The sequence below is a fragment of the Neolamprologus brichardi genome, chromosome 2 (genome assembly GCF_056152115.1).
Source record: "Neolamprologus brichardi isolate AB-2024 chromosome 2, ASM5615211v1, whole genome shotgun sequence".
Lineage (NCBI taxonomy): Eukaryota > Metazoa > Chordata > Actinopteri > Cichliformes > Cichlidae > Neolamprologus > Neolamprologus brichardi.
In genome coordinates, this window is record NC_142105.1 from 31,268,169 (window position 1) to 31,291,803 (window position 23,635).

General features: G+C 39.3%; 1 protein-coding gene across 2 annotated transcripts in view; it reads left to right on the plus strand.

Moving 5' to 3' along the window:
• Positions 1 to 18,409, plus strand: part of fgf13a (fibroblast growth factor 13a) — a 94,352-nt gene extending 75,943 nt beyond the window's left edge. For both annotated transcript variants that reach the window (XM_087851108.1, XM_087851112.1), the window contains 2 exons: positions 11,621 to 11,819; positions 16,417 to 18,409. In XM_087851108.1, the coding sequence (XP_087707234.1) occupies positions 11,621 to 11,819; positions 16,417 to 16,553 (336 nt within the window). In that variant the 3' untranslated portion in view covers positions 16,554 to 18,409. The remainder of the gene's footprint in view (positions 1 to 11,620; positions 11,820 to 16,416) is intronic.
• The last annotated feature ends 5,226 nt before the right edge of the window (positions 18,410 to 23,635 follow it).

Consider the following 23,635-nt stretch of genomic DNA (forward strand, 5'->3'; position numbering starts at 1 on the left):
GACGGATGAAAAGTGGAATGCAAATTTATCATTTATTGTTTGCTATCTTGGTTAGCAAGTTGCAATTGTGACCAAGTGGTCGGCGGGGTTATAAAAGAGATAAAGTGACAACGCCACCTGGGGGGGAATTCTAGCCCAGGAAATATGAACTTTAGAAATGAAATGTAATTAAAACAACAACAACGTTTGCACAGGTTCAGGGATGCACACTGAGGCCGGCTCAAATATTAACACAATTTTATTTATTAAAAAAATAAAAACAAAACAACAAGGACTGCGCACTAAATGTCTAAAATGGTGTCCCAAATTACAAAAAAAAATAAACATACAACTGGGAGAAAAGGGAGAGGCAGTACCAGTTTTGTAACACCCGCCCAATATGCAGCTGAAGATCGCCCCGATCAAGCCGCGAAAGCTGGAGTGAAACGATAATCCAAAAAGGGGCTTAGCGTGAGACCCAAAGCCCCCAGGGGCGAGGCAAGCAGCAGAAACAAGACTGGACGGCCAACAGATCAGAACACAAGATAAAACAAGGCAAGACAAGACAGCAGCTAGGCAGGCATCTCGACTCTTCGCTTAAAATCAGGCAGTTGGTCCCTGAGAGGGTGCGGCGGCAATCAAACCCCCAAGACTGGAGGTGCTGTACTGTACGGTGGACGCAACTCACGCGTCTCTCCACCACGGCTGGAGTAAAGGAAAGAGAAACAGCCGCGCTGTAGCAGTCACACAATCCGATCGTATCGGTAAATTAACCAATAGGCCAGCATTTACTGCTGTATTGCACCAGAAGCTCGGGAGGAATCAGAGGTCAAAAGGAGGCTTACCTGTATACAGGTAAACACCACCCTGTAATTAATATGCAGGTGGGTTCCTAATTAACCCAATCACACGATACAAGGAGCGAGTGCAGCGGAAAGAGAGCGAGGGTGGTAGAGCGAGCGAGAAAAAGAGAAAAAGAAGAGCGAGTAGCCCATCCGGCTACACAATCATTACTGTATGGCTACAATGCATAGTCCGACATATCAGCTAATTGGTGCCAAGTAACAAACTGAAGTAACAAAATACAGAAATTTCACTCACCAAAACTAAGACACAAACGTTTTAGTTGACTGTACCGAAACAAAAGCCATGACATAAGTCACATAATCCATTAAAATGATCCTAAAGGCACTAACAGCACACAGATTAAGTCCACTTTAATGATCATCCCATGAAAAAGGAAACTATCCACAGAGCCAAAAATGTCTTCTGTACCTGACATAAATATAATTCTTCAGCGCTGCTAAGCTGGACATTTCAACATGAAAGTCTGTGGAGTCTGATTACCATTTGGAGAAACTAAACTCCAGGTTTTCCACTTTTGTGTTGGCTTTATTTTGCAGCTCTGGAGGTTTCTTCTTGGTACTGAACAAAGATTTGCTGGAGCTTTGGTGTGAAGGTTAAGTGGTGGTGGGAGGGACTGAAGAAAGTTTGGCAATCCAGGGATAGTTTGCATGCTGTTTACGACATACTGGGACATTCTTCTTAAGCCGATATCGGCCTTAAGCCTTTGGCTCCCTGACAAAGCAATTGCTGCTATGAATTCATGTGGAACTTCCAAGCTGCAAGTGTGTCTGTTTGTCTTTGCAGTTGTTCCCCCTAAAATAAAATGGATCAGGCTTAAAGTTTGCTTGACTAATAAACATATGCACATTTTACAGAGATCCACTTGAGCATGAACTAGCATTAACTCAATTGTGTTTGCTAATTAACCCATAGTAAAAGGCCTTTGATATCCCTCTTAGAGGCCAGTATTACTGCTGCTATAAAATGTCTTACAAACATGTAAAATATCTGGCAGGTTCAACATCCAGTAAGGCAGAATTTAGTATGTGTGCATACAGTAAATAAACTGGTTCTTATATAGTGCTTTGCTATTCTACTTGAGCACTTAAGGTACTTTATAATACATGTTTCATTCAACAGTTCAGTCATTTGTTTCTATGCCTAAGTGCTTTCTATGTAACATTCACACACATTCATGCTTTGACGTATCAAGGTTCACTATGTTGCCCAGGGATACTTTGGCATACAGACTGGAGCAGCCATGGATTAAAGCACCAACTTTATAATTAATAAATGACCTGCTCTACTGCCTGACCCACGGCCAAGCAAGCAGTAATGCTAGCTGGCAAATTAAAAGTAAACTATAACCCAGTCATTTTATATGTATTAAAACAAAATGATTGGTCTGTTGCAGAGGTGGCATTGCAAAAAACAGTTAGATTCAAACCAGCAGCTCTAGCAAAAACTTAAACTCATTTGAGATGATATGAATATGACCTTTTAAAAAAATCTACAGTCAAGTGAGAAAGTTTCAATAGCCTTCAGTCTTTACTGAAAGTCTCTGAGATACTCACTTTATCTATTAAAATATTTTCTTACCATTCTATCAGTTCGTAGGCATGAATATATCCGTGCTTTAGGCAGACATCAGACAGGAAGAGTGACAATCACTCTGATTTATGCAAATTTTATGCAGATTATATGGAAATTGTGCTCTGGCTATCCCCTTCTATAAACACCTTTCCTACATGCCAAAACATTAACAGAAGTTGAAGGAAAGAAAACATCACTGAGGAGAAACTGTCTGCATTAAAAAATAATGTTAGCATAAAAATAATGACCTCAAAAAACAGACTGAAAATTAAAAACATAACAATAGTTGTTATATGAAAATGAACCCTCTGGGGTCGATGGACGCGCCGGCGTGTCAAAATCACATGACTGATTTAAGATGACACAGCAACAAGATGCAGCGACCCAGAATCTCCATTTCAACTTTTTCTGAACAGAACTGTGGTGTTTACAGCGGCAAGAAACGGTAAAAACGACGTTTTCTAAGGACAGCGCTGGCAAACACTCTCAATCTATTGCCTTAGATTGGCATAGTATGCATTTTTTTTTACGTTTCAGTCTTGGTTACATGTGTTGTATTTGATTGCAACAACTCTGTTGTGAATTTGAAATAACATTTTAAGACACGTTTACAAAATAGACTATTTGACGGTGGTACTTCTGGTTCTGTCACTTCTATGCAGATGATATTCATTTATTCCAAACTTTCTGACCAGGTTTCCTGAAATGTCTGACTGATGCCTTCTTGTTGAACTCAAAATCCAATTCAAAGTCTATATAATCACACTAAGAACTTTCCACTGGTAAGACATCTGCATACATAATGAGTCATTACAACACTAGATGGTAAATGGTAAATGGCCTGTATTTATATAGCGCTTTACTAGTCCCTAAGGACCCCAAAGTGCTTTACATATCCAGTCATCCACACATTCACACACTGGTGATGGCAGCTACATTGTAGCCACAGCCACCCTGGGGCGCACTGACAGAGGCGAGGCTGCCGGACACTGGCGCCACCGGGCCCTCTGACCACCACCAGTAGGCAACGGGTGAAGTGTCTTGCCCAAGGACACAACGACCGAGACTGTCCAAACCGGGGCTCGAACCGGCAACCTTCCGATTACAAGGCGAACTCCCAACCCATTTTTTTCTCATCCTGGTGAGATTCTGGCTGAGTCTGGCGGCATGATCAGTGTTATAAGTGAAAAAGATGTTGTGGGATGATGTGAGTTATATATATTTACATCTTTTAGGGAAACAAGTATCCGGATCACCATATTGAAAACTCAGTTTCTATCCAATGAGGGAATCCCAGGACAAAATGCTAAAACAGTATTTTACATATGCTGTTTTATATGTAATAGATACAAAGAGATATAAAAGAGCTCAGATGAAATAGAGTCGTTTTTTGTTTTGTTTTTTGTTCTTTTTTAAAATTGCATGAATGCACATAAGTATTGGGTTGTTGAGTTTTCTATTTCAGCTAAATTAGTAATGAAACTGAAGTGAATGGAAAGCCAGCAATTAGTATTTGTGTTGTTGGGATAGCTGCTCTGGTAAAGTGTTGGCTTCTAGCCACACATTAAGCCAGGAGTCAGTTATTGTAGGGAGAATCCTAATCAACAGTGGAACAGCAGATAATGTGCTCTGGGTTGGGAATTGAGTGGTGCTGCTATAATATAGATATAGTTATTCTACATTCATTGGTTTGTGCATAAATAAGTGTGGAAATACGTTTGTAATAAAACAAAGGGGATTCCCAAAATTCATATATAGGCAGATTACAGATTACATTTTAGACACGAATATTATTTTGTCATTTATTATAAATGTATATGCATTTTTTGGTTCAACCAGTGCTCTGCATTTCCTTTGATCCCAATAAGTGAATACCTTTTTGAGCCTCCCTGTGTATTTGATCATACATTACGACGTGTTCGGTACATTTAGGAGCAGAAGACATACACCAAGAAAAAGGTAGTGTGAGAGAAATGAAAAGTGAGAAAAAAGAATGCACATGTGTGGGTGAGACAGAATGCACCAGTGAAAATATATTCATCTATCAGTGTTAACGTGTGGGAGAGGAAGATCCAATTAATATGTAGTTTACTTTACTATCCTCTATTTTCCTGTTTGCTTCTCTCCTTTGTCAGAATTAATGAAGCTTGTTTTGCATTAGAATTTGACTAATATTATTAACAAGGAATAACTGAATCAACAAAAACATGCAGTTACCAACTCACTCCTTTTTAATATGGATACAACAATGCTTGCTGATATAGTTTCAGATCTGCAAGCATGTTTTTAGATGCTGAGCTAAGGTGTGTGCACATATCTCACGAGGTGCCTTAGAAGTGGTGTTATTAATTTCCTGGTGGGTCAAATTTGAATTAGTGTGAGTCACTATGGCTCCAGTTGAGTCTCGTCTAGACTGCTGTGTGTGAGCATACGTGTAAAATGGAGAGTTCAGGGCTCTTGGGGTGAGGATATTTATCAGGCGACTACTGAAGTTTATAGGCTAAAATACCTGACATTTAAATCTATACAACGGTCATAGATTCTGTGAAGTCCTGCGTGCTCATTTAAAAAGTGCCAAAAAATGTAAAAGTTAAAGGACAGATCATCAGAAGAGTGGTTTGGAAAAGAAAAAGGTTCTTTTTGAAGTCTCACTTACTATTTTAGTTTATGTTTAGAAATGCATTTTAACTCAGAATATTTTTCTTCAGAGGCCATTAAAGGGTTTTATTCTTTAAAATGTAACCAAAACATGTGTTTGTAGTAAAAAAAAAATATTTTCTCACTTTTCATGACAATCTACTGCCTGTGAGGTTTGTGTCAGCAGTCACAAATACAAACTGTCAGCATGTGAGGCATTCAAGAGTCATCTGTAAATTGTAATTACAGAAAATATCCCGTGAACGCTCTTCAGAACTAGCACTGCACAGCAAAGAAAATTACAGACAGAAGGGTATCAAAGAAGTGTATTATGTCCTTGTACATGATGTATTTGTATTTTAGTGTGCTCCTGTTTGATATGTGGTTGGCGCTCGCCTTTTCAGCTATTTAGCAAGCACAATGCCTTTGGTAAATAGCCACTGCTGTATGGTTTCACTCCATTGAGCTGTGTCATTAACTACTTTGTGCTGTGTGTATGTGCTTGTGCTTGTAAATTAAATGTGTACCCTGTGTGGGTGTGCCTGTTTGTGTTTGGTATTTGCAAGGGTCTTTTCCACTAGATTAAAAATCTCAATTTATCCCCAAACAACTGAACACCACTGGCAGTATGTTCTTCTTCTTTAGCTAAAGTTTAAAAAAAAGAAACCCAGAAAAAACCCTTTAGTCCAGTTTCACTGGCAGTGAAAAAACAGTTTTAGTAAGATTCGCCTCCACTGCCCAGTCAGTCACTGTGAATTAATGTGTCTGCAAAGAACAACACTCAGTTCTGAATGCACTGGTATAATTGGTGTCATTTTTGTTTTGATATGGCAGCTGAATACGCACATAGCATTGATTTGGCTCGTCTTGTCTCGTCGAAATCCAGCCAGTATATTTACAGAGAAGATCAGTCCCATTATGCTAGTATTTCTCCTCCAGCTGATTGGATCAGAAAAACATTACTGGGCTGCAATTACTCCCCTGAAGCAAACAATTTAAGAGTGCATCGTAACTGACAGTGTTTCTTGACATGATTGCATTGCTAATGGAATATTCATTTAACGGTTACCCATACCACTTTTGATTTGTTTAATTGTGTGTGTGTGTGTGTGTGTGTGTGCAGGTTCCCCAGATGGAGATTGTGGGTCTTTCCATGCATGTCAATGTATTTTACATTATGGAGATTTAAAATGACAAGGAAACATCCTTGAGCACAGTATGTTTAACACTTCATCAGCTTTTAAATGTCTCCCTCCTACAGGCAGTTATTAGACCGTGCTCAGGCAATACTACCGAGCCTTCAGCTGTTGTAAAACAGCAGACGGTTCTCTGTATGTAAATGGAATAAGACATTTCTATGCAATATTATTTGACAATAAAAGCCTTTTGTTTATAAGACTACATTTGGATAAGCTTGTGACTGCTGAAATGAGAGCTGCACTTTCTTTTGATGCAACTCATTTGTCGTTTTCAAAATGCAAAATTTAATAAACCTATAAACGCTGTGAAGTTTTAATAATGATAAAAAAAATTCAATTACTAACTAAGAACTACTGGTCTGACATCTTTTTAATAACATAGAATATATGGGTAGCCAACCTGTGAACCACAAATCATACAATTCAATGTGTAATTAATGAACAGGGAAATATTTTTTAAAAATGTGTGAATAAAAAGGCCCTCTTTTCATGATAATAAATCGTGAAAAGATAACCTTTAATTCTCCATCTCTATTCTGCCTACCAGGCATGTCAAAGAGCATGCTAATACAAAGAGGGTCTATAAAGTTAAATAAAGGCATCCTTTTCAAAGCTTCTTTAGAAGGAATATATGAATAGACAAGGACTGATTTTTTTTTTCCATTTGTATTAAATGTAAAAAAATTATTAACAGTTCCAGGCTTCATTACTAGGAACAAGGTAATGTACTAGCACAGCAGGGGTAATTGTCCAGGTCATATCAAACACACGGGAGACTTACTTCATCTGATTTACTTCAGCCATTTCTGTTATCTGTGAAACAGCTTTTCTGAACTTTTTCCAAGTAAGGTTGCCAGCTGTGAAGCATTAGGAAAATGACTTTTCATAGCTGCACAGTGAAAAGGCCATGCAGCGCCATGGAATCGTTAAAGGTCTATTTAGCCAATCCACCATAGAGAAATGCTTTGAGAGAGATGACAAGGCTGCTTTCTATTTTAAAAGTGATTTCCCCCTGCTTCGTCTAGCAGTCGAGTAATGATTAAAGTGATGCAAGATTTTCTTCTTTTTTCACTGGAAGATTGGTTTTAGTGAACAATCAACATGCTATTGACTGAAGAAAATGCTGCTGGAGCGAACTCCAAAGAGTCTGAATGTTTCTGTCTATCACAGTCCTGTTAGAATAGAAATGGGGATCCCCTGCCATTTTGGCCCCTCTTTGCGTCAGTTTGAGCGAGGCTTCTGTCCAGAGATCGGTTCAGATACAGTTGTAATGGCCAATAGCCTCTCCTCCATCCTGGCTCTAACTGTGCGTGTGTCTGTATCTGTCTGTTTATCAATAGACTCGGACTTATTCTTCTCCAGGAGGAGAGTAATGAGCCAAATCCACATTAAAGGTAGAACAGAACTCTTGGCTTCAGAGTAGCTTGTTGTTCTGGTTCCAATTGCTGCTCGTGCAGAACTGAGATGACTGCTGCTCAGTCTTTCTACACTGGTCAGCCACAACATTAAAACCACCAGCATATTATGTACGTTGCCCCTTGTGCCCCTGCTAATGGATTGCCAGCTCAGGCTTGTTCTACTTCAACCCATGGATCATTGAGCTCTGTGTTCAAAGTAGTTTTTGTAGTTCGTTGAGTGACTGTCCTGCTGAAGGAGGCTGCTGCAATTGAGATATGCTGGTCTTTTCTCCTCCTTGAGGCCTCAAATGCTGATTTGTCAAAACTTCTGGTATCTCAAAATTATGCACCGGGTGACATTTTCATCTGTGTCCTGACACACTGGTCTTAAGTAGTGAGAGAGAGGTTTCCAACCTAAAAGATGCATGGGAAAGGACCCTTGGCATCACAAGGGGGCATATTTTAACTTAAAAAGAAGCAAACATATTTTCTTATAGTAGGTTCCAATGGAATGCTAAGAAGGAATAATTATAACAAGTGGTAAAACAAAACAAATTGGAAAGAAAAAATGGATAAACTGCAAAAATCAGGAAGCAAACTCCAGTCTTTAGACTGAAAAACCTGTGACTTGCTCTGTAACCACCCCTCAAACCTCAAACCTCCCGATGTGGAGTTTCTAGCTCTTTTAAAAATAAAGCATGATCTTTGAGTATCCAGTAAGAACACACTGAAGCCACTTACATAACTGCTTAAACTTATAGGCCCGCCTACAGCTGCACGGACATGACTGAAGATCTTACGCTCCAATTTTTATTTTTGAAAGCTAGATGATTGTGATAATATACAAAGCAAAAAAAAGCCTTTAATATGTTTTCATGCATTTGAATACAAGATTATTAGTAACTCTGGTAATTGGGTAGTTCGACGCTACATGGTAGAAAGACACACACTGTGGAGATCAGGGAAATATTTTACTGCTACTATTCATAACCATCATTATTACCATTACATTAATTATCATTTCATCAAAGCATTTATTCAATAGATCACACATACTTTTAGTTAAGATTATTACACACACCACTGAGAGCTTCTGTCTGGGAAAAGGTTAGAAGCGCCAATGGGCGGGGTGAGGCTGAGTGCGTTGGAGGTCGACACAAACACACAGACAACAGTTGGGCTCATGTTTAGGCCAGGAGTTCGAATAACAGTTTGCAAATGCCTGTAGCTGCAAAAGTATGCCTGTGAAAGGGACAGTATGCTCCAGGAGATAAGTGAGAGTCGGCATCTGGCCTCGAGACGGAGAGAAGGCTCTTTCCATATATGTCGAAAGTCGTCAATATTATTGTATGTGCTTTGTATGTGTTCTGACGCATGAGGGGGCATCATAAACCAAACCCTGATGGTATAAAACAACCGTTTGTGTATTATTGGGCGGAGATCGATGCTGTCGGTGGGCAGTGTTCATCCCCCCACGCGTGTGTTCATTAAAATCATTGTTTGACCGAAGCTCTTCTGGACCATTATTGTTTTTGTGTTTTTGTGCTCACCCTCAATATCTGAACCCGCAACAACACATAGACACAAAGTCGGAAAAGCCCAGAATGGAGGCAAGGAGAGAGACTAGTGTGACCGTAAATTACATAAGATATGCAGAAAAGAGTCTCTCTCTTATTGCAATGGTAGTGGAAACATTGATCTATCAGTAGAATTTTGGTACTCGTGATGCTGAAGCATAACTGAGAACTCGGTCTGAGCTTACTGGATACATCTTATTAAGGTGATGTGTCATCATCTTTCTTTCGCTTTCACTCTGCTTCTTTCAGAGATTTTTGATGCATGGTCTGTGAAGGCTAAATCAGTGAAAGGGGGTGATAAATGAGCTTGGTTCTCAGTTACTGTAGCTAGGTGTAGATTTTATGTCTTGAGTGACTTCTGAGGCTTTGTGTGACAAAAGGCTCAGTGTGATGTGGTAGAGCTGTTTTAACAAGTTCAATACATTCCCGTCTTTTGTGTGCTTTAACTGTCTTGTATACACGCTTCAAACCAAACCATCACACATGACATTCAGCCTTTTGAAGTCCTGTTCCTGCTCACAAAAGTGACACTGTTGAACTGTTAAAAAAAAAAAAAGAAGATACACTGTTGCAGATGACTGTGTCTGGTAGTGACATGTTGTTTGTCATGCTCTCACACTGGGTTGCTGGCCTTGGAGACACGTCATCACTTTCACCTGTCATGGGTTTTTTTTGTTTTTTTTTAACTTGGATTAAGACGGAGTCTAACTCTTATCTGTGAGAGGCATCCTTATTTTTTACTGGTTATTCTACATATGACTAAGGCTACGTTCACACTGCAGGTCTTGATGCTCAATTCCAATTTTTTGATCAAATCCGATTTCTTGTCTGCTCGTTCACACTACAAATAAAATGCGACAGCAAACGCGCTCTAGTGTGAACGCTCAAAGCGGCCCGCATGCGCAAAAGAAGACGTCACACACAACGCGCTCTACAAACAGTATTGTTTGACTGATGGCCCTTAATATAAAGACTTCGGACTTCACGTTTCCCAATTTTTGCTTCAAGTTATTTTGTTATTTACATAATAATGTAAATAACCTAATAATGATCCTTATTGCTGTTTTAGAGGAGCGGTGCTTCAAAGGATAGTTGCAGATTTCTGTCAGAATCTGCAGATTATACAGAACAAATAAAATGTTCACGTTTCTCCAACGTTGTCTTCCCAACAGTTTCACTGACATCTACACCGGATGGCCAGGAAGCGTTCGCGATGTCTTCTCAGGCGCTTCTCTGGCGCTGATAATTGTGTCAGTGACGTAAAAGACGGATTTAATGCGACCTGACCATCAAACAGCAGTCGCTTTCTGAAACATCGGATATGTATCGGATTCAGCACCACATACGAAAGTGACCCAGATCGGATTTGAAAATATCGGATTTGTGCCGTTCACACTGTCATGGCATGATCGGATATGGGTCGCATAGGGTCAGAAAAGTCGGATTGGATGCGCTTTCGCCTGCAGTGTGAACGTAGCTTAACTGTGCACATGCTGGTGTTTGCATGTACTTTATGTACTTCCATTTTCAAAGTGTCCAAAGAAGAAAACTCTAAAGCAGGAACAATCACCAGTGACTTGCCCTACTTGCCTTATGCACAGTCTTACGCACAGTCCCTTGATCTCTCTCGAGGGAAATTGTCTCCTAACAGATTAGACACTGTTTTCTGTGCTTACCATCCAAGCAGCTCCACAAACACTGCAAACATTCAGCTAAGCACATACCCCCACCACCACCACCACCAACACACACACACACACACACACACACACACACACACACACATAGGAACTTGTCTCAGGGGAAATAAGCCTCAGCGATGCTGTTGTAGCAATAATGAGAAAAACCCATACAAGTGCTAGATACTAAACCTAACTCAAAGGGCATATGAACTCTTGCACAGTATGGAGTCCAGAAGATGAACTTCAAAATTGCCACACCCAGTAGATCAGTGACAGAGAAAAGAAGTATTCAAAAAACCTTAAAAGATGCATGTGCAACTTCAAGTACACATAAAGCTCCCTAACTCAGAAAGATAATGATCTTCTCATACATATTTGACAGCTAGGACCAAATAAGAATATAGTATTCAATCTGCCTGTATGTTTTATTAATGCTCTTCTATATCTGTCATATCACTGTTATCTATGCTACATTCTTCACTACAGGAAGATTTTAGAAGATTATCATGGCACATTAAAGCAGACGCTTGAAACTTAATATACAGTTCTTCTTGAACGTGCAGCACATGTAGCCTTATTAGGTTTCACTATCAAGTAATTAACTATTTATTTCATCTGCTTCCATTTATAGATATAGTTTAAATTAACGTTGGATCTCGTAAACTACTGTCCAACTACCTGTATATCTGATTGTCCTCATCCCCTGACAGGAACACTTTACACCGGAGTGCAAATTCAAGGAGTCAGTGTTCGAGAACTATTATGTGACATACTCCTCCATGATATACCGGCAGCAGCAGTCGGGCAGGGGCTGGTACCTCGGTCTGAACAAGGAAGGAGAAATCATGAAGGGGAATCATGTCAAGAAGAACAAGCCAGCAGCCCACTTTCTTCCCAAACCTCTAAAAGGTAGGCCTTTCCAGAGCTTTTACTTTTCAATACTAAGGTTCAGAATATATCTGTTATATGATAGGAACTAGTTTGTGGAATGTATTATCCATACCTGGTCGCATTAATGTTCTAATTGCTTATATTCAAAAGTGTAAGAGGCAACAGTAGCTATTATTACTGTAGTCTTCCCTGGAAATGAAAAATACTGGCATATAATCAAGTATGTACACAACACTACTATGCAAAATGGTTGCTTTTCACAAAGGTATCAGTTTTCCCATTCAATTAGCCCATTTTCATTTTATTTATATTTTAGACCTTTTTGTAGATATTATTGGCTAAAAACTAAGTGCATTGTTTTCTATATGGCTCCTTTACACTAAGCATTTTCTTCAGAGAATTTTACATGAACCTATTCAATAGCTTCCTCAAGCTGGTCACACTCCATTGCAGGCACAATGCGGAGCGAGGCTGACACTTTTCACTAGCAGTCCCCATGCAGGACTGTAAATTCACTGAGAACCCCACCCATAAAGAATATGTATGTGGTAATGTGGCCATGAGCAACAGAGGAAACAGGCCACAGTCCTTTCATCTTTGACAAGACACAGATTTACCTGTCAGAAAGAAGAGAGAGGGATAGACAAAGAGAGAGAGACTCTTTTCTTTTTAGTGAGACAAAAGAAAAACACCCTGGTCTTCATTTTTTGTCTCAGTAAGAAATCAAAGGCTTGCAGTGCAAAATACTCAAAACAATGCAGAAAAGAGGGCAGTTTCTTTATATTGTTGACTGTTAAGTGCAGTTTAGATCCTGTCATCTGGTTCTGTATTTTTGAGCTTTAAAATAATGATCTGAATTTAGATAATCAAGTTTAAATATAAAAATTTACTTTTAAGGATGTGCCAAAACTATGACACGAGTCTTGAGTATGAGGGAGTCTCGCTGAATGTTTACAGCTCTTGTTATTAAGTGTCACTGACGCAGTTGTGAATTTTTAAAACAAAATTGCAGTCATTTGAGAAATTGCTATGACAGTTTAACATTCATTTTACCAACATAACTCATAAAACTGTCATAAACATGGCAGCATGTCAAACTTACGTTAATACGTTAGCATTATATTACATTAAATGTGGTACGTGGTTGGTTTTACACTGGCTGTTTTGGAAAAAAATTATTAAAATTATGTTGTGACACATATTTCTTTTTCCTGTACAGTTGAAGAACTTAGATTGAATATTAAATCAATGGTAGTGTTTTTTCCTATTAAGAGGCATTTCAATTTTTGTAACATACTTCAAAAGCCAGATATTCCCCACATATTGTATTTCACACTAGTCTCTGCAATGCAGTGGCTGGACCAACCTTTTTTTGGGTGGGTGTCTGAAGTGTGATGGTAGTACTGATGATGATAATTGCAGCTTGAACTTGGTTCAGATTGGTTCCGAACCACCTCCTCAAAATGGGGAAATTGTTCATATTCATACATAGTTTGTAGAACTGGAGAAGAGGTAGGTTGTTGTGCTTAGTCTTGAACTCATCTTTGCTTTGCAGCTCAAATTCCATGTTTGAGATTGTGGCACATCAGATGGTTGCACATGAAGCACAGTTATTGGCATATTCTGATGTAATAGCAGGTCTTTGTTCCTGTAAAGTAGAAATTTTCACAGTTCCGTTTATTTTCACTTCAGCTGAGTACACATTTGAAAGCGAAAGACCAAGAAACTGGTTGGAATGTTGAAGCTTGACTTTGACTGAAAATTTCATTTTTCTGTGTTTTCAGCCAAATTGGGATTCTGCTTTGACATTTTTCATTTTTATTTTTTATTTTTGTAGACAACCTGACACTTTACAAAAAGGTTTTTGTCCAGTAATAATAGCTAGCAACAGCAACAAGACAAAATGTTTCTAATTGTCCTTTTTCACCTGCTAAACATTGTCTCTGTCAGAATACAGTCGTGTGAAAGTTTGTTTGGCTCTTAAACTCTGCTTAATTATCCAAGTACATGTCCTTGGAACGTACTTTCGCTGGCCGTATTCTTCACTTCGAACAATTCGATTGTCACACAATGTAAACTTTGCAAATAACTGACAAAAGTGACTGAATGAGGAAGATTTTTACAAGCATTTGCTTGCTTTGAGGAAGTTGTTATTGTTATTATGCAATCATAGACAGCATAAAGTTGGCCATCACTCGGGTGCTGGTGTACCTTATTGGGTTGAGCAGGTGACCTATAAGCTATAGGGCTATTGCAGATGCCTGGGGTCAAATCTGCCACTCACCCACGTTAAATCCCCCCCTAAAATATTACGTTTGTAATGGCAATAAAGAACCAAATCATAAAACATCCCATATTCCTGGCCACATCCCTCATCTTAACACAAAAGAACACCTTGGTAGTATATGAGGAATTTTGTTCAGTATTTCAGCTGCAGTAGAGTGCTTTATATTCCAGTTTAGAGTTAATTTTTTCATTTCTTCTATTTGCTGAATCGATGGTGCCCCTTCTTGTGTCTTTAGGGAAGCTTCCCCAGCCAGCATCTTATTAAGAACCCGTATTTGCCCTCTGAGATCACGATAATAGCTTTTCACCTTCATTTAACAGGCCATCCAGAGGGTCTCAAACACACTGAAGAGAAATAGCTGGTGAATGACTGGCTTGCTTTATGCTGACAGACAAATACAGAGAAAGAGAAGAATTGAATAACGAGGATAGATCGAGGCTATGTGACACAGTAATTGTAACTGATACCGAAAACTATCGACTGCGGCTGCATTTTAACTTGGAGAGGAAATATAGTTTTTTTTTCTTTTTTTCAATAGCAAATATAATAGGAGACACTATTGTAATACTCCTTCTTGTGTACAAACTTTAAAGGATCCTGTAGTGCACAATATTTATTAAATCTTCATTTGAATTTCAGATGTAGCGAGTTGATTGGAAATAACTTTGCACTGGAGAATCATTCCCTCTGAAATCATTCAGAGGGAGAAGTGTTACAGGGCGCCAATTAAGAATCTGTCTCAACACTGGCGATGACATCTCTTTCAGACATTACTCACTGCTCTTCTGGTTGCACTCTGTGAGCCTCAGCCTACAGCCTCTCGTACTGTGTTCTTCTGGATGTAGCGAGTTTAGCTCATGTCATTTCAAGTCCAAGTGGAAAAACCTCTTAAAACTCTCCCAAAACCTCCTGATACGTGAAGCAAACACCTGCTTTTATGTGGAGTAGCATCTACTAGGTGATTTGTTTGGAGAAATGTGAAAAATGACAATATGGTCAGTTCTGGGTTTAAATACATAAAATAGCAGAGGTGTTGAGGATAGCAATGATCTAGTACCGTAATGTTGAGGTCAGTCACTTATCACTGTAATAACAGAATAGCCTGCTGTTACAAACAAGACTGGAACCAATCAGCAGTTTCCCAACCGAATCCTCCCAATGATTTATGTTTTTATACAAGGATGGGCACTGGATTGCCGCTGACACAAAAAATGCTGGACTAAGTAAAGTGTCTGAAGGATTGGGTTTGCTGTTTCAGCCACAAACTCCCTGAGGAATGAACATCAAATAGCATGCTAGGCAGAAGGATGTTGACAACATCCTGAAACCAAAGACTACGAACCTCAGATTACTGATATTTCTCCTGAAAAAGGTGCTGTTAAATGCAGACTGGACCAGTGCTGCACACACAGCAAAGCTGAAGCACTAGAAACTCTTGAATTTATAATGTCATGCTGTGAATATAAGATTTTTCTTTTTACTTCAGCACCAACAGGGTCTACTTGATTCAGCAGTTTGGAGGGAACTATAACGCGGTGCCAAAAAGTACTAGGACAGATAAGCTGAGAGCAATCTTCCATAACGTCACAAAATATTAGATGAACGGGTTTTTAATGCATAGAAAAGACTAAGACAAATAAATACATTATTTTGTCATTCAAACAATAATATAGCAGGTAGTTTTATGTGTGTGCAGAAGGACGGTCTCTTAGCGATACTTGAGCTCATTTTGAACCATTAATCAACTGACTCAGGTTTTTAAAATGTAAATCTCTTTATTTATCAAATTTTAATGTTTATGTGCTAAAATAGTGCAAAAACAATTGTCAAGCATGGCAAGAACAACTGCGGTGAGATCACAGAAAACAAACAGCACAGGAACAATAACATGTTATGCATAGATATTATCTGTTTTTTCCTGGGTACATGATGATATTTATGTTTGAAAGTAATGAAAAAAGACAAGTTTTGTATTTCTGGTGAGAGAAGTAATTATAGCTTATGATCTGATTAATAAGCTGACTAAACAATTAAACTTTGCTATCCTCCCTAGCTGCCACCTATTACTGCCTGAGACAGTAATTCAGCTGTGGTAGCTCTCCTTTTTTAGGCTAATTGCCGTAATGGATGATGTAATCCAGCATGGTGACAAGTGAGACAGATAACATCTCATGAAATTAGTATGTTCGGCAGTATTTTGATCTGGAAATATAATGGTTACAACTGGTTAAACAGACATTTAACCAGTGGACAAAACGCTGCCTCTTTCACTAATATTGTTAAAACATGTCAGTTTGCCTGATTTGCATTTTTCTTGTGTTTCCACAGTTGCAATGTACAGAGAGCCATCTCTCCACGACTTGACAGAGTTCTCCCGCTCTGGCAGTGGCACACCCACCAAGAGTCGGAGTGCCTCAGCAGTCCTCAACGGAGGGAAAGCTGTGAGCCAGAACGAATCAACGTAGCCTGGTAGCCCAACCCAGGCCTGGGGCCGAACCGTAAAACCTTACCTCTAGCAGAGCATGAATCCAAGCAGACTTGTTTCTCCGATCAGCGGTTCAGGACTAGCTAGGACAACAAATCACACATAAACAACCAGACACCGTCAATCAAAAGCACCTGTCATCCTGGTCGGTCATCATCAAAACAGTATCAACAGTAAGAAACTTAACAGCACATAGATCATTCTGGACTTAAGGAACTGATTAAAACGTTATTTTTTGGGCTTGAGGTTTATTGACGACCTTAGACACTCTATTTTTGTGATGATTGCATACCAGTTAGCTCATTTTTATCTTATTTTGGTAATTACTTTACTGTGCACAGTAAGTTTTCTTCATGCAGACACCAAGCCCGCGTGCATCTGTTAGACAGGGACGGGAAGTTAGACATGCAGGTGTTCAGGGCAGTCAGTAATGGTGCTGGTCTACAAGGTTGCAGTGGTACCGTACAAGCCCTGATCTCTGTCTCATCCATGCTTCTGTGAATACAAAGCCTATAAACTCCCTGGTATGGTACAGCCTAGTGCTACTGAGACTGTGGCCAGCCAGATGGTAGCTCTCCTGCGTCCTAGTGCACACGCTCAGAGACTGAGCTCTCTAGCATGGGAAAATGAAGCCTATGTACAACTGACCTGAGATATAAGGGGCAGTGTGGCTCTCTTGCAGTTTTATCTTTTCCTTTATTTTATTTTTTTAAAATTTGGAGATGCCACAGCTGCACCTTAGTTTTTGCTAATTTTCTGAATTAGCTGTGAGATTTTGTTTAAGAACTGATTATGTTCCTTCTTGTTCTCTTCCCTTGCCATCGTTAAGCATTTGCATCTTTGTTCATTAATGAAAAAATGGTTCCAGCAAACCAAAGACAGAAAAAGAGTGTCCCTTTAAGCCGCTGAAAGCCAAGTCAGTATAAAAGCAAAGCTGGATCTTTTTGTTTTTTTTATTGTACATTTTTGATGAGAGAAAGCAAAGGTTTGTGGAAAAAAGAAAAAAAGAAAGGCAAAGGAAGTGATTTTAACCACTTTGGAGTTGGCAGCGTGCTTGACGTGCTTTTTGATGATACACTCGATGACTGAGGTATGAAACGACTATCCTGTGTCCCCATTCCCTTCTGTTACCACAGTGTCACAATGTCTCTAGCTCTTGTCCTCGTAATCGGTTCCTCCCTTTGTGCTTGTGTCATACTTCGAAACCCCCAACCATCCTTTTTTGTCGACTTATATTGACTGATACGCTTCACCATAGGATGGTGAATGACCCTTCCCAGGATGCTTGTTATGTGTTTGAGTAACTTATTGTGGTGACAATATTTTCTATATTAAAAAAAAAAATACTGTGGACTTTTAGGTGGCTTAACATTTTATAGGACACGTCATATTTGTAAAAGTGAAGAAAAAAAAAAGATAAAGTCATACAAAAATGAACATCTTCCCTTTCTTGCACTGGGCATGTACAAACACATATGTACAAAAAGGACCCTTTTGTGGGCTATGTACGCTTCCCTTCAGCTGCATAACTTCCTTCTGGTACATGCTTCTGGGAGACTTTCTTCTCTTGATTTCCTCTGGAGGTGGTCTTTATTAGGTGAACCTATCTGTTGCATGGGAGAAGGCAGGGAAATTCTGGTCTAGAGCTGCATGATGTAGGCTATGTGTATTAACCCATGTTGGATCATGTGTTCCCAACTACCAGACAGATACTCTGATAAAACAACATATACAGGCGGACATCGTGGCTGTCTGATAACTTCCAGTTGTTTATTATTTGTTGTATACACAAAAATGCACTGAATAAAATATTTATATTAAGATATACTTTTAAAATGTGTCAGTCCTCTTCTTTGTTCAGTCGTTTACTTCGTTTGTTACACTCATTAGCTATTGCAGTCATACAGAACTAGGGATGGGTATCGTTTAGGTTTTATCCGATACCGGTGCCAAACCGGTACTTTTGAAATGGTGCCGGTGCTTAAACGGTGCTCAAACCGGTGTTAAAAAATGGAGAAAACAAAATATGGTCCAAAAACCTCTCATGTTCAGCTGTTTTTTTGTAAAAAGATAACAATGTTAGCCTTTTCTGCAGCTATAGGGCAAATATGGTATCACTCTTGGCTGGAAGCAGTGCTTAAACAATGGAAAAAACACAAACTTTGTCCAAAAACCTCTCATGTTTAACTGTTTTCCACTTTTTCTTTGGTCATTTTAGCCTTTTTGGCCAGGGTGAAGGCAGTATCTGCCATCAAACAAGAAGACAGCCGCATGTAGCTATGATGATGTTTGCTAGTTCACCTTACATGCATTAATGTAATAACGTGGTTAGCCTACTCAACGTAAATTACACACGAACAACATGAAGCGACTCACACAGAGAAGAACGGCTGCTGCTGCCATCATCATTCTCATCATTTCTGCTACACTGGCAGGGCTAGGGGCCAGGACTCTACTCTTCGGGTTCTTGGGGGATGTTGCTAACTCCGGGTCCGATAACAGGCATCACACCCGCAGTAGATGTGCTCGGTGTGAGGTCTCGCAGCAAGCTATCAAATACGGCGCATTTCTCGGCTTTTAAAAAACGCTATGCGTCGCCAGGTGTTTCATCAGATTTGAGGTGTTACCTCCTTTGACAGTATCACAGTATCACCTTAAAGCACTTGTTGCAGGCTGCTGAGTTTGCATCTTTTGCTGTAAAGTACAGCCAGACTTTTGACCGCTTTGCCTTGGGCATTTTTAATCTGTAGCTCTGCTCTAAAAGAACGTACGTACCTGGACCCGCCTACTATCCTCAGAAACGTAAAATGATTGGCTAGAATCTAAAGTCATCACAGCTCAGGAAAAAAAAGCACCGAAATAAAGCATCGAAATGTGCGCTGTGTTTCGGTCTGGTTACTACCGTTTATGTCAGAACCGGTGCCATCATGGCACCGGATACCGGTACCCATCCCTATACAGAACACTAGATTGTTACAATTAAACAATAAATCTGTGTTTTATTGTACCCAGAAATACATTCACCCTTGAGAAACTTTTGAACATAAACTAATTCCTGGCATCTTTCTTGTCTGTGAACGTCAATGTGTCATACCTAGGTGGAAAAAGCCTTTAAATGCCTCTGAGTGTTACACAGGCCTAAAGGGCTTATTCTATCAAAATAAAAATCAATATCTTTTCAATGTGGTAGAAGACTGGGTATTTGGAAATTGCTTCACAGCTGTAACCTTTCCTGTTGACTGAATAAGTGCTGGTTTAGCTGAGTAAAATTATTAGGTAAGTAATACTGCGTTTGCCTTTTTCCAAGGAGCTAAATATGAGTTGGTCATGGTAAAAACGATTCAAAAAGTCTTTACTTAATATTAATAACAATAAAATATCCATCTATCCATTCTCTTCCACTTATCCTTGACAGGGTCGCAGGGTTGCTGGGATAATCACCTAAGGCAGTTAAGAAAACTAAGTAAGAATACTCCAAACACATTACGGTGTGTTAACCTACCAAGTTTATTTGTAATATGATAAAACCTCTCAATATGAGAAATGGCATCTTGCTTAACATGGGGTCACATTCCTCTGATTGCAATGTCGCATGTCAAGATTTTAAAAATGAACTTGAAAAAGAAATTCATACTCTGGGATAAAGTTTAAGTTCTGTAATTATACAACACTCCAGGAGCAAACAAGACTTTTTCTGGATATCACAGCCCATTGTTCATCTTCAGAATAAGCTCTCTCCTCATCCTTGGAGCGTGAGTGTTAAAACAGGCATCAATCTGGTCTTCGGAGACTACCTCATTACGCCCATTGCCATCAGAGACAGGAGGACTAATAGGCTTCTGTAATATGGGCCCTGAAATGAGCGACTTCATCGTTCATGTAGTTTGACATCCCCCTACTCCCTTCATTTCCTTTGCCCATCTCTAGACTCCATTCATTAGTATGGGACAGTCCAATTCATTAACGGAGGCTTCCGGCTTTGTTCAGAGATGTTGATCTGAAAAGAAGCCACTTTCTCTCTTTCTCTCCTTCGCAGACCAGTTACTCTTATTTTCACTTGGATAGACTGATAAGTCTGCATGGAGCCCCCCCAAAACAGAGCAATGCATGTGTCTAATTCAAACACAGCCACACATATAGACTTCAAGCAAAGCCATTGCCACTTCAGCGTATAATTATTTGAGATTGTGAGTGAGATCAGGCAGAAATATTCTGTCACGAATCAGCCAGAGCTGACGGAGCTGTGATATATGTGATCACCATGTACCTGTGAATGCTATAACTCATTACCCTTTATCACTTCCACCGCAGGCTGACTGGCTTCCTTTTTCTCACCCAGTCTCTCGTTTCTGTTGGTCTTTGTCATTTCCGTCACTATTGTGCTGTCGCTCAGTTTTAATTCTCAGGCAAACATTAGTTACCCAAACACAAATTAAATGAATGTCACTATAATGTGCTTCATAAAAAGCTAATGGCAGGGCCACAGTTGTTCTTTTAATGCTATTTCTTATTAATGTGCATATTACTGGTTACTACTCATTAGTACTTCAAAATAGCCATGAAAACCCTACAAAACATATAGAAGATATGCATTGATCTTTAGATTTACCAGTTTTATCCATTTTGATTAGACTTTCCTTTGTAACCAAGGTTACTAAAGAATACGTGTGTGGCGTGTCTGGGTAGAAAAAACTCTACCCAGTCAAGAAGCCAACACATGAAATTACTCTTATTATCAAAGTTCTTGTTTTTTCTCCTTACATTCTGCACACGGTGTTACTTACAGCAAAATGAGTTAAGTGCAGCACAGACAACTGAATTTAATTGACTCGCTGGTGGAGAAACCTCCCACGAGGGACAGCTGCAGCTCCTCGTTCTCCGTTTGTCATTTTGCTGTGGACAATTTAAATAAAATAAATAAATAATTTTTTTTATTAATATAGCACCTTTCAAGACAGAATCACAAAGTGCTGCACATACGATTACAAGTCATAAAAAGATTTAAAAAGAGAAAAATAAAACAGGCATAAAATTAACCAAAAGCAGTTTTAAAAAGGTGAGTTTTGAGTTGTTTTTTAAAAACAGCTACTGAGTCCACAGTTCTTAATGCTTGGGGGAGAGAGTTCCACAGTCTCGGGGCCACAGTGGCAAAAGCTCTGTCACCCTTAGTCCTCCTCTTAGTATTTTAGTATTTGACTAGTATTTTTATAGCAAGTAAGCCCTGATCAGATGACCTCAAAGACCTGCTAGGGACATCGGGCCGTAGCAGATCAAAGATGTAGGCTGGTACCAGTCCGTGCACAGCTCTGTAGATCAGGAGCAGGATCTTAAAATCAACTCTAAATTTAACAGGAAGCCAGTGTAACTGAGATAATAACGGTGTCACATGTGAGTACTTGGAGGATTTTGTCAAAAGCCTAGCTGCAGCGTTTTGCACAACCTGCAGACGATCCAGATTTCGACGATCGTGTAAATCGTTTACTCAGTACAATTATTTGCAGATGAAATGGGTAAATGGAAGTTATGCTTTGTTACGAAGTGGTCTATTTTCACGCTAACTTTATTTATTTATTTATTTTTTAACAAGTTGAAATTCCTGAGAGGAGACTAAACCAAAACAAAGTGAGAAGCAAACTGCAGATAACACACTTGAATAATGCTAAGCTATATAGCTCCAAACCCTGGCGATATTAAGGACGAAAGAGGCTGGAGTGGGAAAAAAAAAGTAACAGATAAATAAATACATCTGCTAGCATGAGGAAAGAAAGTTGTGCATAAGACCTTCTGAGGAAAAACAGCAGAAATGATTGACACTTGGGTTTAGTCATTGTAAAAACACTATATAGTCCTGGCATGTATGCCTGAGCTTTCACATGAAAAGCAAAACAAAACCCAAAAAGTGTTTATCAGGTGGCAACAGTTAGAAACATAAGCTGACTAACATTCTGCAGGCCTTCAGCTCATACAAGGAAAAAGCGTCAGGTCGAGGAATTAAATCGAATGGAACGCATTGCTGCTAACCCTCAATGTGCCAAACCTGCCAGGCCCTCAGCACCTCAGTGCCCTTTGAGAGCAGAGAATCCAAATAGAGTTGGCTGCTATTTTGTCCCTCTAAAAACCTCTCTTCCATCATCCTCCCCATAGGCGCAGGAAAAGCAACAAGTTCATTCTCAACATTTTACCCTCAGCAGAAAGTGTCTCACACCTCGGCTTATCGGTGCTACCACCGTATCAGAGCACCAGGGATAGAAAAGGCAAAAAAGACACACAGCCCACAGAATGTACGCTGAGAACACCCACTACAAATAGCACCAGACACCACCATTAAAGGTACAGTGTTGGTATTGTGTAGCGTCTTCTTCTTATTTTTATTTAATATGGATTGTTTATCGAGATAGGAGCTGGAAAATGGTAAAAGTAAATCGGTTGGATGAATGCACCACCTCCAGTCAATGGTAGCAGATTCAGTCAGCGTTTCTTCCTGTAAAAGGGGAGTTTCTCCTTCCCACCATCACCAAGTGGTTGTACATAGAGGATCATCTGATTTGTTTCTTCTTTTCTGGTTTAATATTATGGGTCATAGTTCCTACAGAGTGCTGACGATTTACAATAGTTATGCTGAATGCCAAATTAGATAGAAAACATAACTCCTTAAAAGTAATATTCCCCAGTTTTGGTGTCTAGTACACTGACATCAGCAGACAGTTGTAACGCCTTGGTGGGACTTTCTCTTTTCCCGTCACACTTCTTAAATATGTTGAACCATTTTTTTGGTTTTAATAAAGTCAATAAATCCACATCATGGTTATTGTTCAATTAAATCAAATACAGAAATCAAGTGCAAAAGAAAGAAAAAAGAAAGAAAGAAAAAAGATATTACTTTCATACTTTTAGTTTAGACACTTTTTTTTTTTTTTACAAATTATTCTAAGACTCAGGCAGCTCTTTCGATTTGTATTCAAACCCTTAATATCTTACAGTAGGTAACTGATCTGAGTTAATCTGGAATTACATGAACAGAAAGCTAATAGGACGATCTTAGTTACCAGAGCAATTCTGGGA